This window comes from Alligator sinensis, unplaced genomic scaffold (assembly GCF_000455745.1).
Source record: "Alligator sinensis unplaced genomic scaffold, ASM45574v1 scaffold839_1, whole genome shotgun sequence".
Taxonomy (NCBI): domain Eukaryota; kingdom Metazoa; phylum Chordata; order Crocodylia; family Alligatoridae; genus Alligator; species Alligator sinensis.
In genome coordinates this window covers 3,837,361-3,863,226 of record NW_005841885.1, presented here as the reverse complement: position 1 = coordinate 3,863,226, position 25,866 = coordinate 3,837,361, and the positions used below count along the sequence as shown (strand labels likewise).

General features: G+C 44.1%; 1 protein-coding gene across 1 annotated transcript in view; it reads left to right on the top strand.

The window, feature by feature from the left end:
- The first annotated feature begins 907 nt into the window (after positions 1-907).
- Positions 908-25,866, top strand: part of GRIP2 (glutamate receptor interacting protein 2) — a 167,452-nt gene continuing 142,493 nt past the window's right edge. The window contains exon 1 of the mRNA XM_025196846.1: positions 908-1,049. Within this exon, the coding sequence (XP_025052631.1) occupies positions 971-1,049 (79 nt within the window). The 5' untranslated portion in view covers positions 908-970. The remainder of the gene's footprint in view (positions 1,050-25,866) is intronic.

The window sequence follows — 25,866 nt, the reverse complement described above, 5'->3', positions numbered from 1 at the left end:
GTGTGGCAAGAGCATCTGTGTATGAAGCTGTACAAATCTGCTGAATAGCCTCTCCATGTGGTGATCTATCCTGTGCTCAGCTTCCCAAAGAGAAGCTGTATGTACATACACCACACATTTGAGACGCTGGAAAAATTGCACATAGAGAAAGGTTTGTGATAAGGATACCTACAGGCTCTTAACTTTTCTGTGTAACACAATACACTGGAATTAATTGACACGTGTACAATACTGCTTCTACTGCAGAGAATTAGGGTGGCTTGGATGGGTGTCTCGGAGCCTGCACTGTTAACAGCAATTCTCCTTTAGGTCACATGGGTCAGGCGAATGCTTTTCCAGTATGAGGACCAGCATGTAGCTGTGGTGGAATCCCAGTTGGTCCCATTGTGCGATGTAGCAACAGCTGTGAAATCCTCAGTGGCCAACAATTTGTCATGGTATCAGGCTCTGGGCAGCTCGCTCTGTGTCTGGAGCCCAGCTTGCTCCAGACATTCCCAACTAAGTGCACAGGCATCTGGAGTAAGCCTGCCCCTCTAATAAGGGGGTTGATGCTGACACGTGAAATCTGGTTTGACGGACAAGTTGCCAGCTGGATGCTACCTGACCTTTTCCCACCCACCCTCTCTCGAAGAAGTCTTGTGGCAGCTGGGAGGCCTCCCCAGAAGCAGATAAATAGGTCTGCAGTATTTCAACCTCATGCTGTTCCCCAAGAAAGAGTTAATTATAGTCTTTTCCCTCTTGCTCAAAGGTGGCTGGGTATTATCATCAGAGCTGTAATTATTCATGCTAATTGCTTATTTGGAAAGGGAGAGAGAATGAGAGAGAGAAGCCCCAGCCTCCTCCTCTGTGATCAGCAGATCAGACCAGGTGCACTTCATTAAGGCTGGACTGAGTAGCTCTAGGGGGTGGAAGAAGTCTGATGATTTTGGAGTAGTTGTAACCCAGTGGCAGAAGGTTTCAGGTCTGGCTAATGCTGCTACCTCCTCTGGGACGGAAAAAAAAGAACATGCACTTTTTGCAAACCTTGCTCCGACGGAGGGCACTCCGAGGTAATTAAACTCTTGGTGGGAGTTGTTATTTGTTTGGTGGCTTAACTAGACCTCCGTTATGTGAGACCTGGGTGGGTTTTTGGAGGCTAGTCCAAGGTTTGTATTTAGATTGCCCTGCTGATGCCTGCTGGAGGTGTATGTGCCTAGTACAGTATTAGGTGACTGATGCTGTGCTAAATTGCTAGGAACTTCTATGCTCTTTTGACTGCCTGGGTAAAGACCTGCTGTTTGAGTTAATTGGTGGGAGGGGCACAGTGTCTGTTGTCTCTGCTGGGCAGTGCTGGTGTCCATCTTGTGGGCTTTTAGGTGTGTGGTAACAAGCCCTTTTTTCCTGCAAAGATCTTTCTTATAAATAGAATCCAGGGTGGCGTGCAAACAGAGGCAGATTTTATTTATTAATGATAAGGGGGTATTTGCTTGTGAGGAATTGTTGAAGGCACCAGTGTAGTAAAAGCTTATGTGTTGCCCAAGATGTAAATCAGTTGGAAGAAGCTTTTCCAGCACGTAGAAATTTGTCAGGGCAATTGTAAGCTGTCTTCCCAAACACACCTAGAACTGCTCTTGAGACAACGATTGCGGCATAACTTCCTATTAGTGAGCATGAAGGCACGCGTTGACTCTTTCTAAAGTGACTGTCCTCTTAATTGTCACTGGGGATTGAGCTAGAGCTAATGCATGAGCCTCTGTGGATTGAGCTGCAGGACTAAGTCCCCTGGTTGGCAGCTGTGGCAGATTGCTGCGCTTGGTGTCTCGGGCGCATAGTCGGCTGTGTTTGCATGCCGAGCGATCTGTGCTACTAAAATACTTGGCAGTCGGCACATTCCAATTGCTGTAAGAACATGAACCACTTTAACAACTGCTCCGTGCTTTTGGCGTGCTCCCTGTGCCTTTGGCAATACAGTTGTCACTTCTTTATGGAGAGGTAGAAGAACGGCCTTGAGGATCAGACCTTATAGCTGTTAAGTCCTACACCTGCCGTGAATTGCAAGATGCCTTAATAGAATTTACCACCAATAACAAAATCTTCCATGTAGATCTTTCTTCCACCTCCTTCCAAGATACTACACACCTCAATTCTTAGGAGTAGAAAAAAATGAAAGAATGTTCTCCTTTCTTGAGAATTCAAATTATTACCCTTGTTGCTTTAATGTCCGAGCTCTGGAGTGAGTGGCCGTAATTAGTTTTAATGTACTGTATAATCTCTTCATCTGGATGCTTTGCTACTTACTTCAGTTATATGCACGCATTGTCTTTCTAGGAGACAGATTTATGTGCTGTGAGGCAGGGGCCAGCAGAAGCTGCTTCTGAGACCCTAGTTTGCTCCTGCAACCTGAGCAGGTGGCCGTGAGAGAAGTAAAAGAATTACACAGATGTGGAGCAGGGGGCTTGCAAGTACAGCAGAAACCTGGATCTTGTGTGGGGCAGCACATTATTCTCTAGTTAGCCTTCCTCTCAGGCACCGGCCCTTTATCTTTGAACATCCTAGATGAAGCACAGCTTACCGTGAGTCCTACCAGGGCGCCTAACAAGCGGATGTATGTCCAATTGTGGAAGGTTCTCTGTTTTCCCAAGTGCTGTTGCGCTGGCCTGAATCTCGATAATGATATTTGTTCACTGCGTAGCTCTAAAATACAGTCTGTAGAGTTCAGTTCATGGAGCAAGCTTCACTCTGAGCAAAACAATCTCGCTCAGGAAGGAGTTGTGTGCGCTCTCTCAGCCAGTGCCGTACCTAGACTCCTGGAGGCCCCGGGCAACTTTTAGAACCGGGCCCCCCTTTGCCACTGCAGCATTTTTTTTCCCCGTTGCAACAGTCTTTATCACATCTGTGGCACTGATGTCTTTAAATAGTTCATTCTCAATTGATAACATTGCCAGTCCCATATATGTGCAAACTATTTGCTACTGAAACTGTTTTTTGCAATTGTATTTTTTTTTTTTTCCATTTTTGGTTCCCCTTTCTGTCCAGACCCTGGGCAGCCACCCAGTTTGCCCCTTACCTGTGTCTGGGTCTGCTCTCAGCTGGAAACTGAGAAAGGACAGCAACTTCATTCTGGCAACTGGGTCCTATACCGGGCTGGCTGGGTACAGTGATGAGAGCAGTTCTGCCTAAGTAATCCGGTAGTTGTCTGGTGCAGAGTCTCAAAGGCATCTGGCTGCTGAATTCACATTTATTCCAGGGGTCCTTTTTTGTCCTCACCAAACATTTGTAAGATCTAGCCGGCTTTCTGGGGAGCAGGTAACTGCTGCTCTTCTACAGAGTTTCCTAACCCGTGGGTTGTAACACACAGCTCCTGAATTCGGCTCTGCTAGTAACGAACACTGCTCCGTTCCCTGATGACTTGTGTGCCGCTACAGCAAGGTCCCATTGTGCTGGAGGAACACCTGACTGCTTGCTCAAACCACTGCTGCTGGTCTGGGGCTGGGCTTTTGTGTGCAGCAATTACAGTGACTTATGAGTTTATCTCCTGCCAGAGCCGGCCACATTCTCCCAGAGCCAAAGAAGTTGCATAGCTGCAGACTGAAGACGAAGCTCTTCACCCATTCACTTAGTTACATTTCTCATGCAATAGGGCCCTTGAAAGTGCTCTGCAGCTCTGCCCTTACAGAAGAGCACAGCTGCAGAGCGCTTTAAAAGTACCCAATTGTGCAACCATCTGAACTTTCACATGAGGGTTCAGGTGAAGGCACTTTAAAGTTGAGGCAGCCCTGGAGGGCCCAGTACATCAGCCAAGATGGCAGCTGTTGTGCATCTCATGCTGTGCCCAATGAGCACCTTCATTAATGTCTACCAGTGCACAATGGGAGCAGCCCAGGCCCACTCCCATTGCTGTCTTCAGATGGGGAGGTGGGTCTCCATGTCCACCCATCTGACCCTCCAGCACAGGCGGAGCAAACCCCAGACCGAGTTCCCTTCCCTTCCCCCCCCCATCCATCCTGAAGACAGCACAGGAGCTGGGGGGGTACGTGGGGCTAGGGGAGAGTGGCTGCAGACACATAGCCGCTCCAAACTGGAGCTAGATCCTCCAACCCCCCTGGACTCAACAGTGAACATCTGCTGGGTCAGGGGGAACGCTGTAACTCATGGCAATTCCTGCAAAGTGCCATGAGTTACAGTGGGAAGCTGCACGTCTGTCAGCACACTTAGTGTCATTCAGCATGTAAAATGTCTGCTAGAATCAGAATTTCTCCTGTTGGATGCAATAAAAGTAGGAACAAATTGTTTTGTTTCTCTGCAGCATTATGTATTGCCCATTGTCTGAAGGAGAATATTGGTCCAGGTGTCCCACTGCAGAAGAAAACCCTGTTGTAAGCTAGACAGACCTGACTGTACCAGCTCTTTAAGATATGACCCATTAGAGATAAGCTATCAGTGCCCTTGTATAGCAAATGATGTGTAAAACCCAACCAAAAATGCTATAAAGTGCCAGGATTCTGGTATGTGAGCATAAGAGAAATGGAATGGAGAGAGGGGCAGTTCTGTTCTCAAGTGCTGTCTATACGCCTTATTCAGTTCCATGCCCCAGAGAGCAGCTACTCTTGCAGTCTCCAAAAATCACCTGAGTAAGTTTCCAGGCATCTTGCTTTCACTGAGGTTAAATGGTAAAGGGATTTGGGTAGGTGGGAGGAAGAATCTCTTACCTTATCTGTGAGGGAGTTGAAAAATAATTGCCAAGTGAGGTTTGGTTAGCGCCTCTATTCTAATCAGTTGAAGAGTGAAGAGCATGATACAGCACATACCCTGTGTTGCTTGACAATTCCCAATGAGGTTGTACCTGTTAGTTTGTTCTAGGACTCCACTTTTTCTCCTCTGAGCATATATTTACCAACTACTTCACTTCCCTGCCATTGCATTGGCAAGCTATAGGGTGTCCTCAGTGTTTCAAGTGTTCTTCCTTGTAGTTGTGGGTAAAGGTTCAACGTGGCCATTTTGGGGGCTCCCTTGGTTAATGCTTGCCTGTGATTGTAGGGGACTAGATTTGATAGCTCAGGAGGCCACTTCCAGTCCTCTTTATTTCTATGTTAGAAATGCCAAACTAATTATAGAAACAGCAGATGCTGAAGAAATTAAGTTATCTACTCTTGGTTTTCTAAGTGACTTTGCTAGGGCTACTTGTGAGTTGGTACACATTGAGTCTAGAACAGGGATGGGGAAGGGACCTCAACTCTCTAACTAAAATCCCATTTCCTGCTAAACAGCCCTGCTTGCTCTGTTTAGAGAACTATTGTTACTACTGTACAATAGAAGTAAGATTAGCAGCCGTTGCTTCCTCATGGATCATAGGAAAGTTGGGCTGGAAAGGACCTCACAAGGTCATCTAGACCAACCCCCTGCTCAAGGTAGGATCATCCCTGACTAAATCATCCCAGCAAAGTGTCCAACCTGCTCTTGAAAATTTCCAAGGATGCAGATTGCACAGCTTCTCTGGGTACCCTGCTTGACCACCCTCATAGTCAGAAAGTTCCTCCTAATCTCCCAATTTAAATTTCCTCTGCTACAGTTTGAGTCCATTGCTCCTTGTCCTGTCCCCTATAGCCACAGAGAAAAGCCCATCTCCATTGTCCCCCTAATCGCCCTTCAGGTATTTGAAGACTGTTACCTAATCCCCCCTCAGGTTTAAATGGGTGTAAATATGTTTTATTACATACTGACTAAAGGTTCCAGGATGGGTTATATTCTTGTGGAAAACCTACTCAACAGTATTGGCAGTGATGGAGTTAACTTCAATACCTTTCCTCAATCCTGCCCTAAAAAAGTCAAAGTGACAGGTAATGCCGTTCTATGACCTAATCAATACTTGTTTTCTCTGGGGCTAGTCTGGTGTCCTCTGTATTTTGGAGCTAGTTGGTACCCAACATACCAGCCAGTATGCTGAATACCTTTTGGATGACAATATGGTCAACATGTCAAAGTGACAGAATGCCTGGTACACATTGCCAGGCCCTCAGTCACTTTGACATGTATGACAACACGTTACAATTGTAAACACTACATACATTTGTAAATATATTTGGGGCATAACAAACCTGTAGCATGCCTGGCGTGGTGAGAATCCCAACTCTACATAGCAGAACCAGGTAAGGACCTCAGGAGCCCTGACATCCAGCACCATGGTCTTTTCACTTTCCAGTCTACCGCCTCTCAGCCACTATTGACTAGGATAGTCTAAAAGGCTATGGGCACTTTGATCTTAAGGACTCGTCCTTAAATACGAGTCAGACTTTCTATTGATTGCTGTGGGAGAGAGATTTTGATGGAGCAAAATGGAGTATTTTAAGATCTGTAGGTAGTAATCACCAGTCGGAAGAAGGAACCATAATCAGTGATTAGAAGCTTTGGGAAAAGCTACCTCTCTAGGCTATGCTACATGTTCCGGCTGTTTGGACAGTGTTATGATTTGCCTCCTTTTTCCTGACAAAAGCCATTAATTAGAGTGCTACAACAGTCAACACTTATTGGGTTTGACAGACCTAACGCTATGCTAATTTATAAAGTTGCTTGCTAATTAATGAAGTTGCTTGGTATGCTCTTTTTCCCCCCCCCGTCTCTGTTTCCTGAAGGGGCCAAGACAGCTGTCAGGCAGCTATTTGAAAGTGAATTCAAACCAATAAATATAGGGTTAGGGAGGGAAAGGTGACTTGCAATTTGAGGGCTCTAAAAAAAGGAAAGTTCTGTGCAAAATTAATCCCTGTCATAGAAAATGCCCAGGCTTTAGCTATCAAAACAATAGAGCTGAGGAAAGAGGTGTGCTGGCCAATAGCCAAATCAGTCTTGCAGGAGAGTGCATGTAAATAAGAATTTTAAAAAATGTTGTTCTTCTCTTGCTCTTAGTTAAGATCCTGAAATTGAGTTCAGTGGGCAGGCTCCCATGGACTTAACAGGGCTTTGGACCAGGCCCAAATTGCTTAAGATAGAGACTTAACTTTGGCTGTGAAACTTCAGGGAGCTAATTTATAGAGAGCTTTTGAATGCTGCAGACTCAGTGTCTGCCTTGGAGAAGTACTCTCTCAGTAGCAAGCTTCCCATGTGGATACGTTTCTCTGTCTCTGCGGCCACATTGTGAAGAATAGCTGTCAAATTTATGGCCCTTGAGACTGCATCATTGGTTCGGAGAGGGTGATAATGCTCCACTCCATGTTGCCAATTATTAAAAGATGCAATTGCTATAGATTGGTGTGGTATTAATCTCTCCCATCAGGAACAAAGGGATTTGGTTTGCTAGTCCTGTTTACTTCTGTGTAATTCTGTTCCCCTGTTGCTAAACAAGAGGTCCCTCGGTCAAAGTTGCAAGTTATCTCTCAATTGTTATTTTTTCCCTGCTCTCTCCTGCAAACCTCAACTCCTGGAGTCATGTCAACTCTCTCTCTCTCTCTCATCTGAGAGTCTTAATGTCAATTTCTAGCGCTGTGACTTTGGAGACAGCCTTGAAAACATGACTTCAGCATGCACTAAACACTCAAAAATCAGAAGAAAGATGAGGAATACCACTTATTGTCTTTTTCCATCCAAATCTCATCACACCTCAAGCCAATTCCCATGATTTTCGATGATGTCCTAGGAGCGGGTTTGTTTTTTTTTTTTCTTTTAAAGGGTTGGTGTTGTTGCTGAATATATTCTGAGAGATCTGATTCTCTCTAATGACTGGGTTTTTCTGTTGTGTTTCTTCTTGAATAACATTGTCCAGTGGCTGTTTTGAACTGGTAGGACAAAATATTTGCTGCCTCTGTGTCTATACAATTACACATAATGTACAGTGCGGTAGAACTCCTTGTGCTTAGCATAGCCGAGAAATACTGCAACCTAATATGCCATACACTGTATACAGAGAGTCAGTGCAAATCTCTTCTATAGTATAGTTAGCCATTTTAAACGAGATTCTATAAATTGATTCTCTCTCAACTGAAGGGCCTTACTGCTCCCTAGTGGATCCTTGCGTATTGCAAGTGAATTCAGGCTTGTGGAAAAATGCAGCAATACTTAAATTCTTTCATACGTTACTAGACCAGAGTCTTTAATATTGCACTGATTTGCCCAGGGATGTGAATAAATGAAGAAAGGTAAAGCTAAGTTCCATGCATTGTCTTAAGGGGAAAATGTCTTGCAGATGGTGAAATGGGTTTTTAATTTCTTTGTTCTTCAGCCAGCTGTTGTCCTTAACTGTTCAGAAATGGTTTAAGATAGGATTTGGGTTTTTAAAAATGGATAGTTATGCTTCCTATAATATGTGAATAGAAGATACCGCTCTTCTGGGGTGGAGGAGGAAAGTTAGTGTACACGAGTGAGCATCCTGTTTGGGTTTATAAAGCACAGAGGTAGCATAAAGCTGCCAGTCTTCAGTGCTTGAGTAAAGTGAGATTCTGCTCATTTTAACTAAGCAGTAACTTTGCTCTCTCTCAGGTGCCACTTACACCCTATGAGGTATAGTTACTTAAAGCAGAAAGGACTAGGGAATCTCTCTTAATGTGTGTACTCATCAAAATTGGTTGAGCTGAGACAGGAATTGTTTCACCTCAACTGTTCATAGTATGTGACATTGTATCAGTCAAATACTACAATTCAACTTCTGCACGTCTGAAGCTATGGGTAAAAGGAGATCTCTTAGATGATCTAGGTGGGGGTCCTCTGGGGCCTTCCATTGTAGATGCTTGAAACTTAGTAGGTTGAACCCAAGGACCAAAATAATACTAATAACCTCAATACCTAATCATGTGGGACCATGAAGCTAAAAAATCAGTCTTGTGATTTAGACAAACATTGTGCAGTAACAAATATAATTGGAGGTGGGAAACAACTCTTCAGTTAACAGAATAGGGTGGTCTCTTAATGCACTGCTGCTGCAAAGCAAGAGACTTAGTACCTGTTTCTAATCTGACTTGCAAACTGAAGTTGGGGTGGAGAGATCAAAGCCTTCACTTATGAGACAAAATGATATCTTGACCTTGGAAAGGAGATGGGCATGAGCTTGCCAATAGCTTTGCTGGCAGGTAGAAAGCAACAGGACGACAAAACCTCTTATTCTCTCCCTAGCTGTCCTCATGAACTCATGGATGCATATTAATAGTTGTCTGGTAACTTCTTTATTAGCCTATCTGTTCTAGCTAATATTCATGTAGTCTTAAGGGGAAAAGGCCATCCTTTATCTGAAAGATTCAGAACTTGTGGTAGAGGTCATTAGACAACTAGATGTTTGCAAAAAAAATGTCTTTGTTTGCAAGCTTTTGGGATCCTTTTAAAGGTTTCCAATAGGTCAGAGAGTTTGGAGGCTGCTGGTGGCTGACTGACATTTGGATCATTTCTCATCTTTCCAGCTCAGTGACAGCAATGTTAGTGGGCTTTTTTTTTTTTTTTTTTAAGCCTTTTTGTATCACAAGAGGGCAGAGTTGTTATATGGTTTTTACATTCTCATGGACCTGCCAACTGTTAATTGAAGCAGGCCATAGTCTTGGCATTGATCGCAGCAGGACCAGCAGCAGCCACTGTGTTGTTGACAGAAATGTGACTCCATCCTTCGGACCGTGGGTTTCAGTGCTGATATTGTCAGGGGGTAAAATTAAATAAATCAAGCTAAAATGTCTTCTGTGACCAAAGAATGTTCTTGGTAACTTTGAAAGGTCGGCTGCATAGCCATGGAATCCTCCTGGGCATTTGGCTATGGGGATGTCACTGCAGCCTCACATTAATGTTGATGTCAGATGTGAAAACATAAATTGCTACCTAATTAACAGCTGAAGGAGGGCTCCAATGGCACAGTTAATGTTATGCATTGGTAGGTTTACCACAACAGTTTGTCCTTGACCAGATGAGTGGCATAAATGAAAACCAAACTCAATTTAAAATAGCAGAGGTGTTCTCGCTGTTGAATATGTTCATTAGCAGAAGCCTGTTCGATTAACAGCAATAGGGCATTCTGAATAGTTCCAGGTCAGAGAACATTGTCTGGCCTGTTGCATGCAAACAGAAGGGGCAAACAAAAAGGGCTTTGGGATGATCAGCCCTTGCCAACTTGCTTTGCTTCCGCAAACGTGGTGTATTGTCATGTTGTTTGCGTAGTCTGTATGTCAATTTTAGCTTTCTTGCTCCTCCTCCTTTTCCCCACCCCTCTCGCACCCAAATTTCAGTAAAGGGAGACTAACTGAACTTGTTCCGGGATTAATTTTAGCATCGCACTTAATATTCTTAAATACCTTTACAACAAACTGTCCTCTGAGGAAGACAGGCGCCCAGAAATCTTCAACCGAAAAACCAAGCTTCTGACTTACAAAAGAAGAAGCATGGTTTAGGAGATAAGGCTCTGGGTTAGGACTTCACTACCTGGGTACGACTCCTGGCTCTGCCGCTGACGTGCTCAGTGAACTTTGGCAAGTCACGCCTGGTTGCAGATCTTCCATGGACTTTGCATAACGTTTTAGGAGGGAAAGGGCAATGAGGGATTGTCTTCTTTCTAGCACATGGACTCCAATGTCCATTGTCATTTCTAAATACTGATATAATCCTGGAAATCAGGATGGATAAAATGTTTGCTGTTTAGTTTTTGTTTGTTTGTCCACAATCCTTAGTATTGTTACAATGCAACATAGCTCAGTCCTTGTGAAATCCCCAATTGGGGATGTGGTGCAGAACACATCTTTTTTTTTTATTTCGTTAAGACCTTGTCTGAGCTCACAATTCAGGCAGAATAACATCTTAGTGTGACCACTGCAATAATATGACAGCGGTACTAATACTAGTATGATATAGTTTATTCCTGTATAAGATTTGGGTTAAATTAGGTAAGTAGAAAGCACCTCACATTGCTATAATTGAATCCATTTGCGGGATTACACTGCCCATTCTTTCCACGAACCAAAAAAATGCCTCCAGTTGACCTAGCACAAAAATCTTTGTGTAAATGACTGCAGGTGCTCTGCGTGTCTAATGTACTGTTTTCCTGTCAGAGTGTCTGGATGGGCCTGGATAAACAGAACTTCTGTTTGAAATCTGATCCTTCATACCAGGCTTAATCATGCTTCGTATATGCAAATTATATAGGGCTGGTTTCTGTCAAGTCTGCTAAGTACTATGCCACAGGAGTAAAAAAGGCAGAACCTGACTCTGCAAAGGGAATACTAAAAAGGGATGGGCTTTTCCATGGTATGTCTTCCTTCTTGCACCTTAAGCAAAGGATTTTAATGCAGGTTTGAGCTTGTTATACCTGTAGCAATGTAAGAGGGTGCTTTGCAATCACGTTAATGTAATAAACTGTCCTCTGCCCCAGAAAACTCTGGAAACCAGCCCCGATTGGACTCTTTGGATGCTAAGACAGTTTGCTGTTGCTTTATCTTTGCTTGTTTGCAGAGACTAAGAGATCTACTTTTAGGGCCTGCTAGAGGGAACCTCATATTGCTGAACAAGTGGGGTCTATGTTTTTTCTTCAAGTTAAAGAAGCTCATTCTAGTCCAGATTCTCAAGGAGTTGTATATTTTTATATGCTAGACATTGTCTGTGGTGTGTGTTGTTTTTGTAGGATGTGGGGCTTTTGCCAGCCTTTTACTCAGTGCCAGAGCAAGGAAGTTTGGCACTTGGGCAAAGCCCGCAGTGGCAGCCCACCCTTACCCTGTGCACATGACCCCCACTTGCCTGGGAGTGCACACAGAGGCAGAAGCCACCCTCCCCCATCCTCATGCCCCCCCAAATGAGCCTCTCACGGCTCCATCCTGCACCCCGACCCGGGTGGGCAGCACCTGTTGGTGCCCCTTCGCTTTGGCATCCGTTGCAGTCACCCTGCTCGTCCCCACCGTGCTACGGCACTCTTACTTATGGCTTCAGGGCATCAATATGTACAGTACTACAGGTACAAAACTGGAGTGGGGTAGGTCATATAGAAGAAATGCTTGCTCGTTATTGCTGAAGTTCCCTAGACACAGATGCCCATTAAGAAGTTTTCTGAAAGATGCTTCTGGGACCTTATTTCTCCTCTGTATGTGTTTCTCTGCCGTGATCTCCTCTCTGTGTGATGAATTCTGGCAACATGCTTCTCCAGTTCTCTAGTTACTCAGTTAAAACCGGTTAAAGGCCAGTTTTGACTTGCATAACTTTATCTGTGTTGAGAGAGTTCCACCATACACAACAAACCCATGTTGGTTGTTGTAGCTCAGCATGTACTCTGGACTCCGTTGGGTGACTTGGAGCAATTTGTAATACCAAAGCAAACATCTATTGTTGATGATATGCCAAGAGTTGCAATACTGCTGTGACCAAGCTAGCATGGAAAAACACAGGGATATCATCTTTCATTTACTAACTACTCTGAGCTGTTAACTTTATCATAGCCTTTGAGTTCTGTGTACAATATTCTGCCCAAAGTATCTAAATGCTATGGTGAGTGCCATTTTATATCTGTCATGCTTCCAAGCACTTACCAGTTGAGATGCATAAATTTGAGAGACTACCAACAAATGAAAGCTTGTGCAAAAGAGGAATGGGAAGCTACATGCATTGCCATTCCAGAGGTCTTGTTAAAATGTTTTCAATTAAAAGCAGCTCCATGGATTCCAGTTTTATTCCTGCTCTTGTGGGATAACTGTACTTGCATATGTACTGGGTGGGTATAATGGGTGCTGTTGACTATTGAGACCTTTTATGCTAGGACCTGGACAGATACACAAGGAAGCCCCACAAATCTTGCAACTTTGAATAGACTTATTTGAGAAGGCAGAAACTAGGCATGGGTGAAGGAAGTGGCTACAAGTTATGCAACAGGTTGTTCATAGAGGAAGGAATAGAGCTGTGGTCTTTTGCCCCCTGGTTTGGGGCCTTAGTCACTAGGCTGTGCTGTCTCTCCAGCTTTGGGGTTGATTTTTTTTTTTCCTACTGAAATTCATTGTTTTCAGCTTAATTTTTTAACTGAGCCGAGAGACCAGCCAGTGACAGCCATGGATCAGGAGTCATCAGGAGGGAAGGAGAATACAAAAGCAGGAACTTGAGAGTAACAAAGGGTCCCTCCCCATCCTGCCTGGGTCTTCCTCCTCCCCGAGAGGGGTTCCTGTCCCCTGGAAGGATCCCCAAGGCCACCATGGACAGAGGGCATACCATCGTCCTGTCTCATCCACCGGGGAGGGGGCTCGGTAGCCCCAACTCCAGGCTGCTGACATCTGACACCGAAGAGAGAGCCTCAGAGTGAAGACTGTCCTCGCAAGATGTACTTCGACTCTGATGACAGCCCTAGCATTTGGTAATCATAAAGAATTGCTTGATTGTTTGTATTGCTTCTTTTCTGTTATCATTGCGTATCAATAACTCTGCCTATTATCGAATGGAAAGGTCATGCCAGAATAAGGCATCTGGGTCCTAAATCCGGAGCCAACAATCTGGGTTACAGAAAACCTAATTCATCTGTGTGAAAATTCTTGGCATTGACCCCACCATCTTGTTTGTTTGAGACAAGTCTACAAGGGACTTCTTCTGGGCTGATATGGGTCTCATGATCTTAGAGAGATCCACAAGGGAGTGTCATACTTTGATTATCTTCCATGTGTATCTCAGTATGGGGAGGAATAATGTGTATGTTGACCTACCCTGACCCTTCTGACTACACTTCTTCTACACATGTGGTGCCTCTGCAAAGTGAGGATCTCCTTGCTGAGCTCACTGATAAGGGGAGGGGTACCACAGGCTGTCTAAGTAATGTGCCTGTGTAGAAAAAGGGAGGGTCATGCAAGGAGGGATCTTTAGGTTCTATTGAACTAGACCAATTGTAATCTTACCATTTGCTAATACTGAGCATCCAAGCTGGGCATGAAGCATCATGAACAGTCAACGTACTTGGTAGCATTGCTCTTGCTCCTGGGCATGTAAAACAAGCCATATCATTTAAGTCCATTGAGCAGGTACCCTGGCTGTGGTAATGATCATTACCACATACTTAAGGTGCAAGAAACATCCTAAGAAAGTGTGATGGAATAACCTTCCCACAGAGGAATTTCTTTCTGCTTACCTCTGTGTCCCAGGTTGACATAGAGAGGAAAAATAGGAGCGTCATGTCTTGAAAAATGAGAATTTCTGTCTAGCATCATTGTGCATCCATACAAACATTTAATCTTTATTTATAAATTTCTCCAAGTCTTAGACTTGATGCTACTTTGAGACGATAAGTCCTAGTGGTTATCCATGTGTTTGCAGCCTTTATCTATTTTTATTTAAAATTTAGTTGCTCTTATTTGACTGCCTCTTTTTCAATTTTGGAGCATCTTCATGTTTTCAGACCAAAAAAGGTAGATTGGGCACATCCATCTTTTTGTTGCCTCACTTTCTCTCACCAGTCGGCTAGTACTGTTGTCAGATTTGCCCTGGGGCCCTTGAAGATATTGTGTGTAGGTTTAAACAAACAGCGCATCTTAACAATCATTGTGTACTGTATTATTTCCTATCTCCCCCTGCCACCACCCTCAATGGAAACATCTTCTACTCATTGAGCAGGGTATAATCCTACAAAACAAAGCTTGTTTGCCATTAACATTTTACTTTGCAACTGTCCCCATAACGGTAGTTTAAGGGCAAAATTTATTTCATGCAAAACTATCGTTGTTGTTCAGTGCAAAGTCATAATTGCAAACGGCATGGTTTAGATAATGACATGTGACCTTCACTGGACCTTTTCAGGTCCAGCTGATGGCATGAAAGCCCGTCAATGGGAAATTGATTCACTTCACAAAAACTAGCCTGAGCAAAGTGAAATAACCCAGTATCCTCAACACCCTCTACAACTACTGTAAAGGCTCTGATGTGAAGCTTTATCCTCGCTGCAGTCCAAATGACACTAGTTAACTAATCATGGTTCAGTTCCTACACTGGAGAGGGTTTAGTACTTCTACACCATTTTTAGTAAGACTTGCAGATAGCCACGCTAAAACTAATCAAGCTGTCACTTAGTCTCTAGCGCGTCTGTGCTAATCGGTGTAATACATACACTAACATTCAGATTCTTCTTTTAATGATATGGCACTGGCTGGATCTTGCCATTAACCTTTCTGACTTGCTGTAATTATGGTACTCAGTTTCTGATCAGTCAGCCCCATACATTAGAATGGAAGAACAGTGGGGTCACAAGTAAGGAGGAATATGCTGGAGACTGTGAACGTATTTTAACAGGCAGAATAAGGAAAGAAAGACTGATGGGCAGTTTTGAAAATGTTATGAAGTCCCATTGAAATTTTATAGGACTTAGAAGCCTAAGCCCCTTAGGAACTTCTTGTAAACTTTACCTTGAATCATTTTACATAAAACCCGCTGATGGAATGGGAGCCTTTATAACAAGGAAATATTAATGTGAAGCTATTGGCCAAGGAAAATTTATCACTCTGCCACTGCTTTCAGTCCGTGTTTGTGTAACCAATAATTGTACTTTTAATCCTCTTTCCTCAAACCTTGCCATTTTCATGAAGATAGGAGTTGTCGAAGTGTTTGCTTTTTTGCTTCATTTGTCAGCAGTTCAAATATTATCCGGCTCGCTGCCTGTAAGGCCTGGTAATTAACCCCTCTTTGACATTCATGATGGGAGTATTCACTTGACACATTCAGCCAGAGTAACACACCTTGCAGGATACCAAGGGCTACACTTCTGGTCTAGATAATCACAAAAAAATCCCTGGATCCACTGGCCAGGCAGGAGTTCCCAAATGTGGTGCTGTTGTTTGCTGTGGATAGTAAGGGATAGCAAATAGTCGTTGTCACCTGGACTCAGACTGAAATACTTGCTTTTACAGGTTATAGGCCATCGATACCAAGGATGCAGATTCTGCTTGTGTTCTTACCTGTGTACAGTATGTGCTGAACAAAGCCCTATTATATGATCACTGGCTTTATCTCTATGTTTTAGTATAAAAGCCCAATCTAGAGTAGAATAAAGATCCCAGAGGTGCCACAAAGGAGACCACGTGTCATATTAGTGTGGCATAATATGTGTCAACAGCACTTTGCATGTCGTGGGGGTAGAAGTGTCCTTATGATGAGATTATACAGGATCCAATGTGGCAGGAGTAGGTGCAGTGATTTTTCTGGGAAAAAGAGAGAGCAACTAGAGTTCTGTCTTGATGGTGAGGAGGAGAGCGTGTATTCAGTTGGATTATTTTAGTCTGATTGAAAAGCACCATGAAGATGCAGCTAACACCTGTGAAGTTGCTTTAGTCTATAGTTTCCCCCAGGCAAGAGCAGCTTTTGTTGTACTCATTACAGGAAAGCTATGTTTCTTCTTTGCCATGGGATATACTAGAATCAATTCTGACATTAAAGAAGAAGATTAACTAATAAGTGTAAAATAGGGATTAATCCTGCATCTGAGAACAGGGGATGCAACCAGTCTCTTCCATATCTAGATCTTGATCCTTCAGGACTACAGCATTTGAAACTGTTTAGAAACCTCTGACTTGAGCTTTTCCAAAGCTGAGGTGTGTTGTGGTCAGATCTGGGCTAATTCTGTCCAGTCCCATCCTTGAAGAAGGTGATTGTGGTTCCCTCTATAGCACTGTGATCCACATCTTTGCCAAGTACATTTTTTCCAGCACTGATCTGGAACTACAGTGAACATTATGGCTCGTTACAGGTGTAAAATAACAAAACAAAACGGTGCTTTAGTTTAAACTTGGCGCGCCCCCATGCTGAGCCCAGTGCACACCCAGAAGAGGCATTGCATTAGTTTGACCTGGTTTGTCCAACATCTGTGTAGACTGGGCACTTTAGGAGGGCTTCTTTGGCACTTTAATCTAACAGCTGATTGAATCAGCTGTTAGATAATAGCACCAAAAAGCCCTGCTGAAGCGCAGGATCTATACAGATGCTGGGGAGCCAGCAAGAATGAACGTGCTGCCTCTTCTGGTAAAAGTGTGGGGGTTTTTTGTTTTGTTTTATTTTGTTTTTTTCACGTCTTTCAGCAACCTAATCATCCAAGTTGCTATATCAGATGAGGTTTAGAGGTAATTCACAGATTCACAGAAGTTTAGGGCTGGAAGGGACCTCGTGAGATCCTAATTTTGAAACAGTCCTGTCAATAGAGATTTTGTTTTTTCCCGCAGCACTGGGTAGGAAGAGGACTGGACGTGAAAATACACTCTGGCCCAGAACTTTAATTTGTGTGTGACCGGCAGCCTCCGAGTCACCGGTTGGCAGGGGTGGCCAGCACTGTGGAAGTACATAAAGGTAGCAACCATGCTGGGGGCTCTTTGTTGATGCACTGTCAATCCAAAATCCTGATCTGACTTGCAAGGGAGATTCTGCCAATTAAATGGGTTGCTTTAACTCTCCCTCATCTGTTAAGTGAACCAGTCTCTCTTTTAACTGAACTATGAGAGCTCTATTGTCTTGTAATTGGCACAGCTTCCTTTCAGTCCCACTGACTGAGGTCAAACGGTATACTTACATTATACCCTTGAACTATTAGTGCTGTCACATTACAGCAGGCCATTATTTGAGGTGGTCTAAACCAGTGATTTTTCTAACTAGGGTATATGTACTCCGGGGGTGGGGAACCTCATGCTTTGCCAAGGAGCATGTGCCTGGATTTCAACAATGGCAATAGAGCTCTCTGACTGTTGGAAATGCAGTGATGGCATTACTCTGCAGTGATGTTGTCAACAAGCAATGAACGTTCAGAGAGGCATTAGGTGTAGGGTGCATAAGCAGCAACATTTTGCAAGCGAAGGGGTATATAGCCAAAAAAATTTGGAAACTGCTAGTCTAAACTAACAAATTCATTGCCACCTAGGCCTTCACAGTTGTCCCTATGCTGCACAACAAGAAGCTCCAGAAGATCCTCGCAACAGCAGGACCAGTACTCTGATTCTCCTCCAGAGACCTGGGCTTCTTCCACTTGAACAAACAACAAAAAAATCTAGCTGTGTGAGGCCTCAGATGTCATCCAGGAGGGTGGAAGTCTTGTACGTATATGCCAGCCATTGCAAAATGTAAATAATCACCCTTACTTTCCTAAATCTACCTTAAGTTCCTCTTGCACTGCTGGAGCAGAACAAAGTCCTGTCAGAGGGATTGAGTACAGGCTCTCAAGACCTCTTTCCACTCTACAGTCAAGTAAGTTTGTAATTAAAGCCTATCAAATGTGACAAACCATCCTAAATTTTCTGGTAGACCCTGAAATTAGACCCTTCTTCCAAAGAGGCAGACCCACCCTCAAGATCCCAAGATTCCCTTGGCGCCAGGCAGCATCCTACTGCATTTGGTGAAAGGATGCAGTACAGTGTGCCTCGCACCGAGCAAAGGTGGCTATGATGCTTCCAGTTTAGGAGGGAGCTGTATCAGTCCTTTTCTTTTGTTTCTCTCACCTGTAGTTAGCTCCAGGCTATGAAGGGACTACAAATTTTGTTAATGATTCAGTGCAGTTACTGCTGAGCACTGTGATTTGTTAATGATGACTGTGCACTTAATGCAGATGAGGGATGGGGTTGAGAATGGAAGACAGTTGCATTTCCAGCAGTTCCAGGGGGCCAGTTTGGTTCTTTTCCCAGAATGCTGTACTGTTGCAATGGCATGCCAAAAATCTTTTGAGGCCCCATCCTTACCCGTTTCGTGTGATTCACATCTACTTTAAGTGGGGTTTTTTTCCTCCTTTTTAGCTCCTAAGGTTTGAATCGGATTCAGAGGTTCCTATGGAAAAATCTCACCAAAACTGCTAGTGCATTGTGGGTTGCTGATCAGTGCATGAAGATTGAAGTTGGAAGGAAAAGTTTTCCCATTGTGTGAATTTTTTTTCAAGATTTAAAAAACTGTCCTGCTCCATCCATATCAGGATGAAGCTAAAGATTTTATGGGTGCAAGTGTTGCTTCTTTGTTAAAAGAGCAGACCACTCCCAGGAAAGGCAGATTTGTGAAGTCAGGGCTGGTGGTTGAGATGTACACTGAGGACATGGGAGCCCCAGGAGGTTTGGGCATTGGTTTCTTAAAACCCATGAGTGCCCTTGATTGCTAATCTATTGGCTCTTTGGGATGGGCTTTTGTTTACTCTGGTTTGATCCAGAAAGTCCATCGTGGATCCAAGAAACCTTTCCAGTTCATTAGAACTGGTATGTTTCCATTAAAAACTTGGAAGGGGTGGTTTTTTGGTTTTGTTTTCATAAATGTGACATGTTTCAATGGGGGAAAACACTTTTTTTGACGGATCCCCCAACCAGCTTTATTCTAGTTCCATCTGAGCCATCAGCGCTCAGAAGTGTTGCCTGTATTACAAAAATGCCATTTAGAGGGAGTTGGAGTAGAGGAGATTCCTGTGAGATCTCTCCTTCGGTGCTCTCATGAGCACATGCAGGAATTAGGAACTTATCAGTGGTTGAAGACAACCCAGCCTGGTTCAGAAGTGCTTGGCTTTGTTTAGAGGATTACTTTGGTTTCTACTGGTTCATAGGGATGGCATTCACTCTGCGTTCTGTTTCAGCACCACTATGCCATATGAATCATTTTTAAGCTCCTGTTTCATTCCCCAAATTCACACTTGTTAGGAGAGCAAATGTAGATTTGCACACATGTAGATTTGCACTGTGGATCCATGCTAGAGCGAAGTCTGAAGGGGCCAGTTGGTGCCCAGTCAGGTTTTATGAAACTTGCCCAAGTTCACTTTGTCAGGCTTGCAGATGCTATGCTGACTTCAGAGTTTGTCCTGAAACCTAAGGCCAGTTGGGTTTCTTGTGTGTGGTGGCCTTAATGATGGAAATTGAACTCTGCTCTCCAGCCCATCTTGGCACATCCTCAGTCGAAGTACAAGGCCTGCCTTGGAGCCCTCGTATACTCACTCATCTGTAATAAATCTCAGTTGTTCCTAAATTAGCCTAAATACAGACTGCGAGGGGGTGTTTTTCTTCTTTCTAAACCCATCTCTTAAAAAAAGAAAGAAAGAAAAAAAAAAAAACCCCAACCCTGCACAGCGATTTTTAAATGGCATCGTGATGGGAACCCATAGAAAATGACTCTGCAATTAGTAAATCTCTCCTATTGTGACAGCTCTATTATTAAACTGTCATAAATGCAAGGCTATTAATCCACTGTCTCCTCAGTCCCCACACTTTTCTCTCCTAGCCCACCCCTTGCACCATTAAACTATAAACCGCCTTCCAGCCACGTTCTCACAGGAGAGAATATGGGGGGGTGGGGGGTGATATTTTTTTTTTGAGAAGCTGAAATACACGAAGCCAAGGAAAAGAGCAGAGACCTCCCATGAGCTGTTAGATGTCTCTTGGTTTTGCTTTGAGATTTTTGCTCACTCTCTGAAACAGGAGGAAGTGCCATCCAGGTGCCTGATCAGTGAAGCCAAATTAAGTTTTGCCTGTGAGGAGGCAGTTTGGTAGCAGCAGAGACAGTGCAGAAAGGGAAGGATCACAAATTGGTTTCGTGCCTTAAGCCTTAGCAAGGAACAGATGGAAAAATGCTGAGTTCTTGACAATACAATACGAGTGTAGCTGCCTAACTTTTGTTGGCTTGATGCAAAATGCAATATCCTCCCTATGCCCAGGGCGCTAAATATGGGTGGTACCATGGGGGACAGGGTGGGGTTGGAACATGTAGAATCACAGCCATGAATGCAAATAAACCCTTTGATTTTAACCCCATGAGGTGCCTCTTATGTGCAGGTGTGCTCTGTTTTGGCAGCCCTGACTTAGATGGGCTAATACTATCTGCATTAGCAGAATGTTTTACATAGCCCAAGGGAAGGAAAATGGGATGAGAAATGAAAGGGGTGGAGGCACGAGGAGGAATCATTTAAAGCACAATAAACTTCAGATGATACAAATTTGTCTTGGGTAATTTTGGTCTTAGCTTGATTTACGTGTCTGTCTGGTTTCTCATGGCATGCACAATGGACATTGGTCAGTACTAGGCCCTACTTGTCAGGAACAAGGTAGTTTGTGCTCTTTGCAATTTTTACACGTTTTGCATGATCTGGGAAGTTTTCTGGCTTGTGTTATGCAGCTCAGATTAAATGAGTGTGAATGGTTCCTTCTAGTCCTTAAATCCCTGAATTGGTGAATCTTCACGATTGTACATTCAAACATATTTCAGCATTAAGACCTAGAGAAGTAACTCAATGTTTGAAATGCCTCTGTGGAGCCCTTTTTGGCCCAAAGTTAAGGTGTTCTGCAAACACATAGGAGCTGCTGAATCTTTCTCCAGCAAAAGAATATAAAGACAGTCTTGAAGTGGTTTGCCTCTAAAGTTGGATAAAAGCAGGAAAGGCAAAGTAACATATAAGTGCCTGTCTATAGCAGGAAGATATTGCAAAATAACATAGGATGTGAATTTATAGCACATTGGGTATTAGCTTCCTAGTGGAGACTCGTTTCTTGCTCAGACTGCTTTTTACAGTGCAGCTTAATCCACTTCCAAAGCAGACTAAGATAAACAATACTCAGGCATGCATGTTGGGGAATAAGATTTCCCACCAAGGGAGCTAGAGCACAATGGCTATTCTGTGCCAGAAGTCAAAGACCAAAACAACGTTAATCAAAATTGCTCTAGATATCAAAGCATTTATTTTCTCCAAATCTGTTTGTTCATTCACTCAGCACAGACTTCATCTTCAACCAACTCTGTTCTGGTTTTAGTGAGAAAGCAGGTGAGATGCTGGATATTTTTATTCTCTGATAGTGGCTATGGACAAAGAAACTGACTTTGGAGGGAATGCTCATGTTCGAGGTTCTCTACGTACTGAGAAGCGGGACCCAAACGCTAGATATGAATATTGGAAAGGTGCAGGAAGGGGGAGGCGAGTGAGAGGAGCAGGTCAACAGCTCTGGAAAAATTAAAGGAACATCTCCAAATCATCGGTTAAGTGAGGGCAGCGAATGCTTTTCCTGATGAATTTGAGATGGAACCTGCTGATCAGTATGTGTTAAGTGTCTGTGCAGATTGCAACTTTGGCCAAATCTGCAGACACTGTTGGCTTAGAAAATGGTATTTAAAGGTTTGCTTTTTGGGAATTGGCTTGTAAGTGTATGTATATGCATTAGAATGCTTCAGGATGGGCAGCAGGGATCAATTGATTTCTAAGAGTCTGGGTCATACAGTCACACAGTTTCTCTAGCCGTGGAAGCAGACAGACTGTCTAACACAACAAGGCCAACAAGGACATAGAGTCTAAAAAACAGTTTGGAAAACAGAGGAAGTATGTACTATACTGCCCATAACATGAGATAAGGTGGCACCAGCTTACAAGGCCCCAGATCAGGGAGGTCAGGGTCCCGGCTTTGGGGGAACAGACCAAATTAAGAGAAGACCTGGAAAGACCAACTTAGTATGTGTGCATGTAATGGGCTTGCAATGTGTTGATGACACAGTACATGGATGTATGAGGACCAACCAGTGATAGCCACGGATGAAGAGCCTTCAGGACGGAAGGAAACTACAAAAACAGAGACTTGAGAGTAACAAAGGGTCCCACCCAGGTTCCTCCTCCTTCTCCCTGAGAGGGGTCCCCACCCCTGTCCCCCAGGAAGGGTACTCAAGGCCACCATGGACAGAGGGCATACCACCAGCCCATCTCATCTGCCCCACTGGAGGGGGAGGGGGACTGTGGGCCTCAGCATCTCACCTCCAGGCTACTGACATGCTGATATGTGACATCTAAGAAAGAGCCTCAGAGTGAAGACTGCATCCTGGCTGGATGTACTTTAACTCTGATAACAGCCCTAGGATTAGGTAGATGTATAGAATTGCTTGATTGTTTGGATTGCTTTTTTCTGTTATCACTGTGTATCAATAAATTTGCCTATTATTGAATGGAGAGGTCATGGTTGGTGTGAGATTGAGCCAACAACACATGCTGTTCATTCCAGGAGTTCCTCTTTCAGTTCCTTGTCAGCCAATGGGGTAGTTATCCCAAGAGCTCAGCCCAGGGGATAGACTTGATTTGGTATGTAATGAAATGCTTGTTGCTTCCATGTGAAATGGGAGGTCAGTGGAAGGTTGCAATATTGAAGCTGATGAAGATCCATACCCAACTCAGCCAAATTTACTACCAGCTTAAATGAGGATCAGCTATGATAGCTTTTCTCACTGGAGCAGAGATGCACTCTTATCTCCAAAATGAAATCAGAAGCTCTGTTTGTTTCTAGCTACTCCTTTAGATGTTGCTGGTGTCTGCCTCCACTAAGTAATCATTCTACATCAGTTCAATAGATTTCCTACTGCACCCTAAGCCTACAGCATATCCATGATAATAAACATGTCTGCCACTTTGTGGGGATTTTCAAGGAATTTTACAAGGCTATTTGGAGATTGCAAGCAGACCTGTCTTTTTTTTTTTTTTTTTTGTGATCTTCTATCATTTTATCCTTTTATTCAAAATGTTTTTCCACTTGATGTGGAAGGCGTGGAAGTGCTGGCTGGAGTAGATGCTTCCAAAAGCTTGGGGAGCCAAGATGATTTATTTGTTTATAGTATCACTGCCACTATAGCTCATACAAAACCCCCGTTCCCTCTGGTTGGCTGAGTGAACGTGCAACTCTGTTCCAGGGACCTGAGGGAACACACAATATAGGAGATCTCCGGTGGGTGGAAAGTCTGAGACGGAGGATGAGTATAAGAGTGGGGGGAAGGCAAAACTACCCAGATAGGTGACCTGTGAAGAGTCCTTCAGAACAAAGTGTTGTCACTCCCACCCCCTTTCTCAGCTGCTTAGGAAGGCAGGGCTGGCATAAATCAGCTATGCTGTGTAAACACTTAGATTACATTTGCATTATGTTGCTATGGTAACTTCACTGGAAGCCCTGGGTAAATACACAAAAATCATCTTGCTGCTCTGGGAACATCTGATGCTTCCAACCTGGAGAAAATCTGGTTAAGGGAATCTGCTGCGTCTGGCAAGTCTTGTGAATTGCTTTCCTCATCCCGTGAATAAATGGGATTAGTGCTTGGGACACCTTGCTCTCTTACAATGAGGATGAGGCCTATGCCATGTGCTCTTCCCTTCACTGACTAGGACTTCTTGGGGGCTCTTAAAAATCCAGCATTGTGCTCTTAATGACACAGAAATTCCCCCCACCCCACAATTAGATTGTGAGAGTGCGCTTAAGAAAACCAAGAATGCTTGTGGCAGAAATGTGTACCATTTCTATGGCATTTGTAACCACTACTGCTTCAATCCCCCATGGGAACGGGATGCAATCCTTTAGGCAGTCAAGAACTCTAACTCAGTGCCATAGCAAGGGGGGAGGGGCAAGCGGGGCGACTGCCCCAGGCACCAAAACGATAGGGTACCAACAGGCGCTTCCCAGCTGGGGCTAGGCACAGGATGGAGCCATGAATGGCTCATTTGGGGGGCGGGGGGCATGGGGATGGGGGAAGGGGGCTCCCACTGCTACGTGCATTCCTGGGCAAGCATGGTGGGGGAGGGCATGTGCCCCCTGGATCCATGCATGGGGTGAGGGCAGGTTGCTGCTTCAGGCTTTGCCCCGGGCACCAAACTTCATTGCTACAGCACTGCTCAAATGGTAGAATTTTTAAGAAGGACTTGGCATTGTTCCAGCTGAAATGCCTAAAAATGCTGTGTGGTTCTCAGAACTCCTGAGTTCTGAGAAAGCAGAAGAGCTTGTCACCTCAAGTTTTCCAGCTGAGAAAGGAAGTGATTTTTTTTCCGGAAGCTTAAAGACATAGTAAAAGGTGATATGGGAATGGCTAAGTATCTAAAATCCTTAGGGAGTTGATATGTAACGAGAGTGAGGGTTCAAGGGTATAATGTTTTTTTCAGGAATTGGAAGAAAATATCTTGCATAAATATGAAATATTTACTCCCTAGGTTAAAACCTAGTTTGTTTTCCCCTGAGTAATACAGTGCATCTCCATTTTGCAGATGACTCTCAAAACAGTAGTGCAGTCCTCTACACTGTATGATCTAGATTATGCACACTAATGCCATTGTGGTATAATAGGCCACATTTTTTAAGAATTTGTGCCCAGTTTAGACTCTCTCAATCCTCAAAATACAGCATTTACTGACCTTGTGAACACATGCAAAATATAGATGGCTGTGCAGTGGTTTCATGCACCTAAGTCTGGTGTAAAAGGTCCACCCGCTCTTTAGTTTGATCTTTCTGAAAACACTTATCTAAATGATCCTACGGTGATTTAACATTTAGGCTAGAGACAGACATTACACATAAACCAATTTAAGTGATCAGAAACTGGTTTAAACCTGTAATAGAATAGAAATTCAGTGCACATAAACCAGTTTCAAAACTGGCCAAAACTGGTTTAAGATATTACATTCAACCAGATTTATCAGACTTAACTGATTGAGCTCAAACTGGTTTATGCAATGTCTGTCCCAGACCCCTTCCTGGTTTAAGTTAAACCAGAGTCCTCCAGCATGCTCTCTGGGCTCGGCTGTGTTCTCTGCTTTAGAGCAGGGCTGGTCCTGCCCCTCTGCTCGAAGCAGGGATGGGACATGGTGAGACACAAGACTGCGTGGCCCGGTTAAGGCAAAGTAGGCAGGGAAGGGGTTAATTCTTCCTTCCTTCCCTTCCTCCCCAACTGCACTTGGTGTCTGCCTGTTTGCCAGGGAGAAGAGGGGAGGGGGCTGTGGCAGTGGCCTCTGGGGCTGGCAGACCCTGACTGCAGGGGAGAAGGGATGGAGGGAATGAAGGGATGAATGAACCCTTTTCCCTACCCCCTTCACCTTAACGGGGCCATGCTGGGGCTCTGTTCCGTGCTGGGAGGGACCCTCCTCCTCCTTCCCCTCCCCCTGCCGCTGTGGGGTGGGGGGTGGGGCTCTGTGAGCCTGCCCCCATGGGGCATGGAAGGGGGCTCTGTTCAGTGCTAGGGGGGACTCTTCCCCATCCCCCCCCCTGC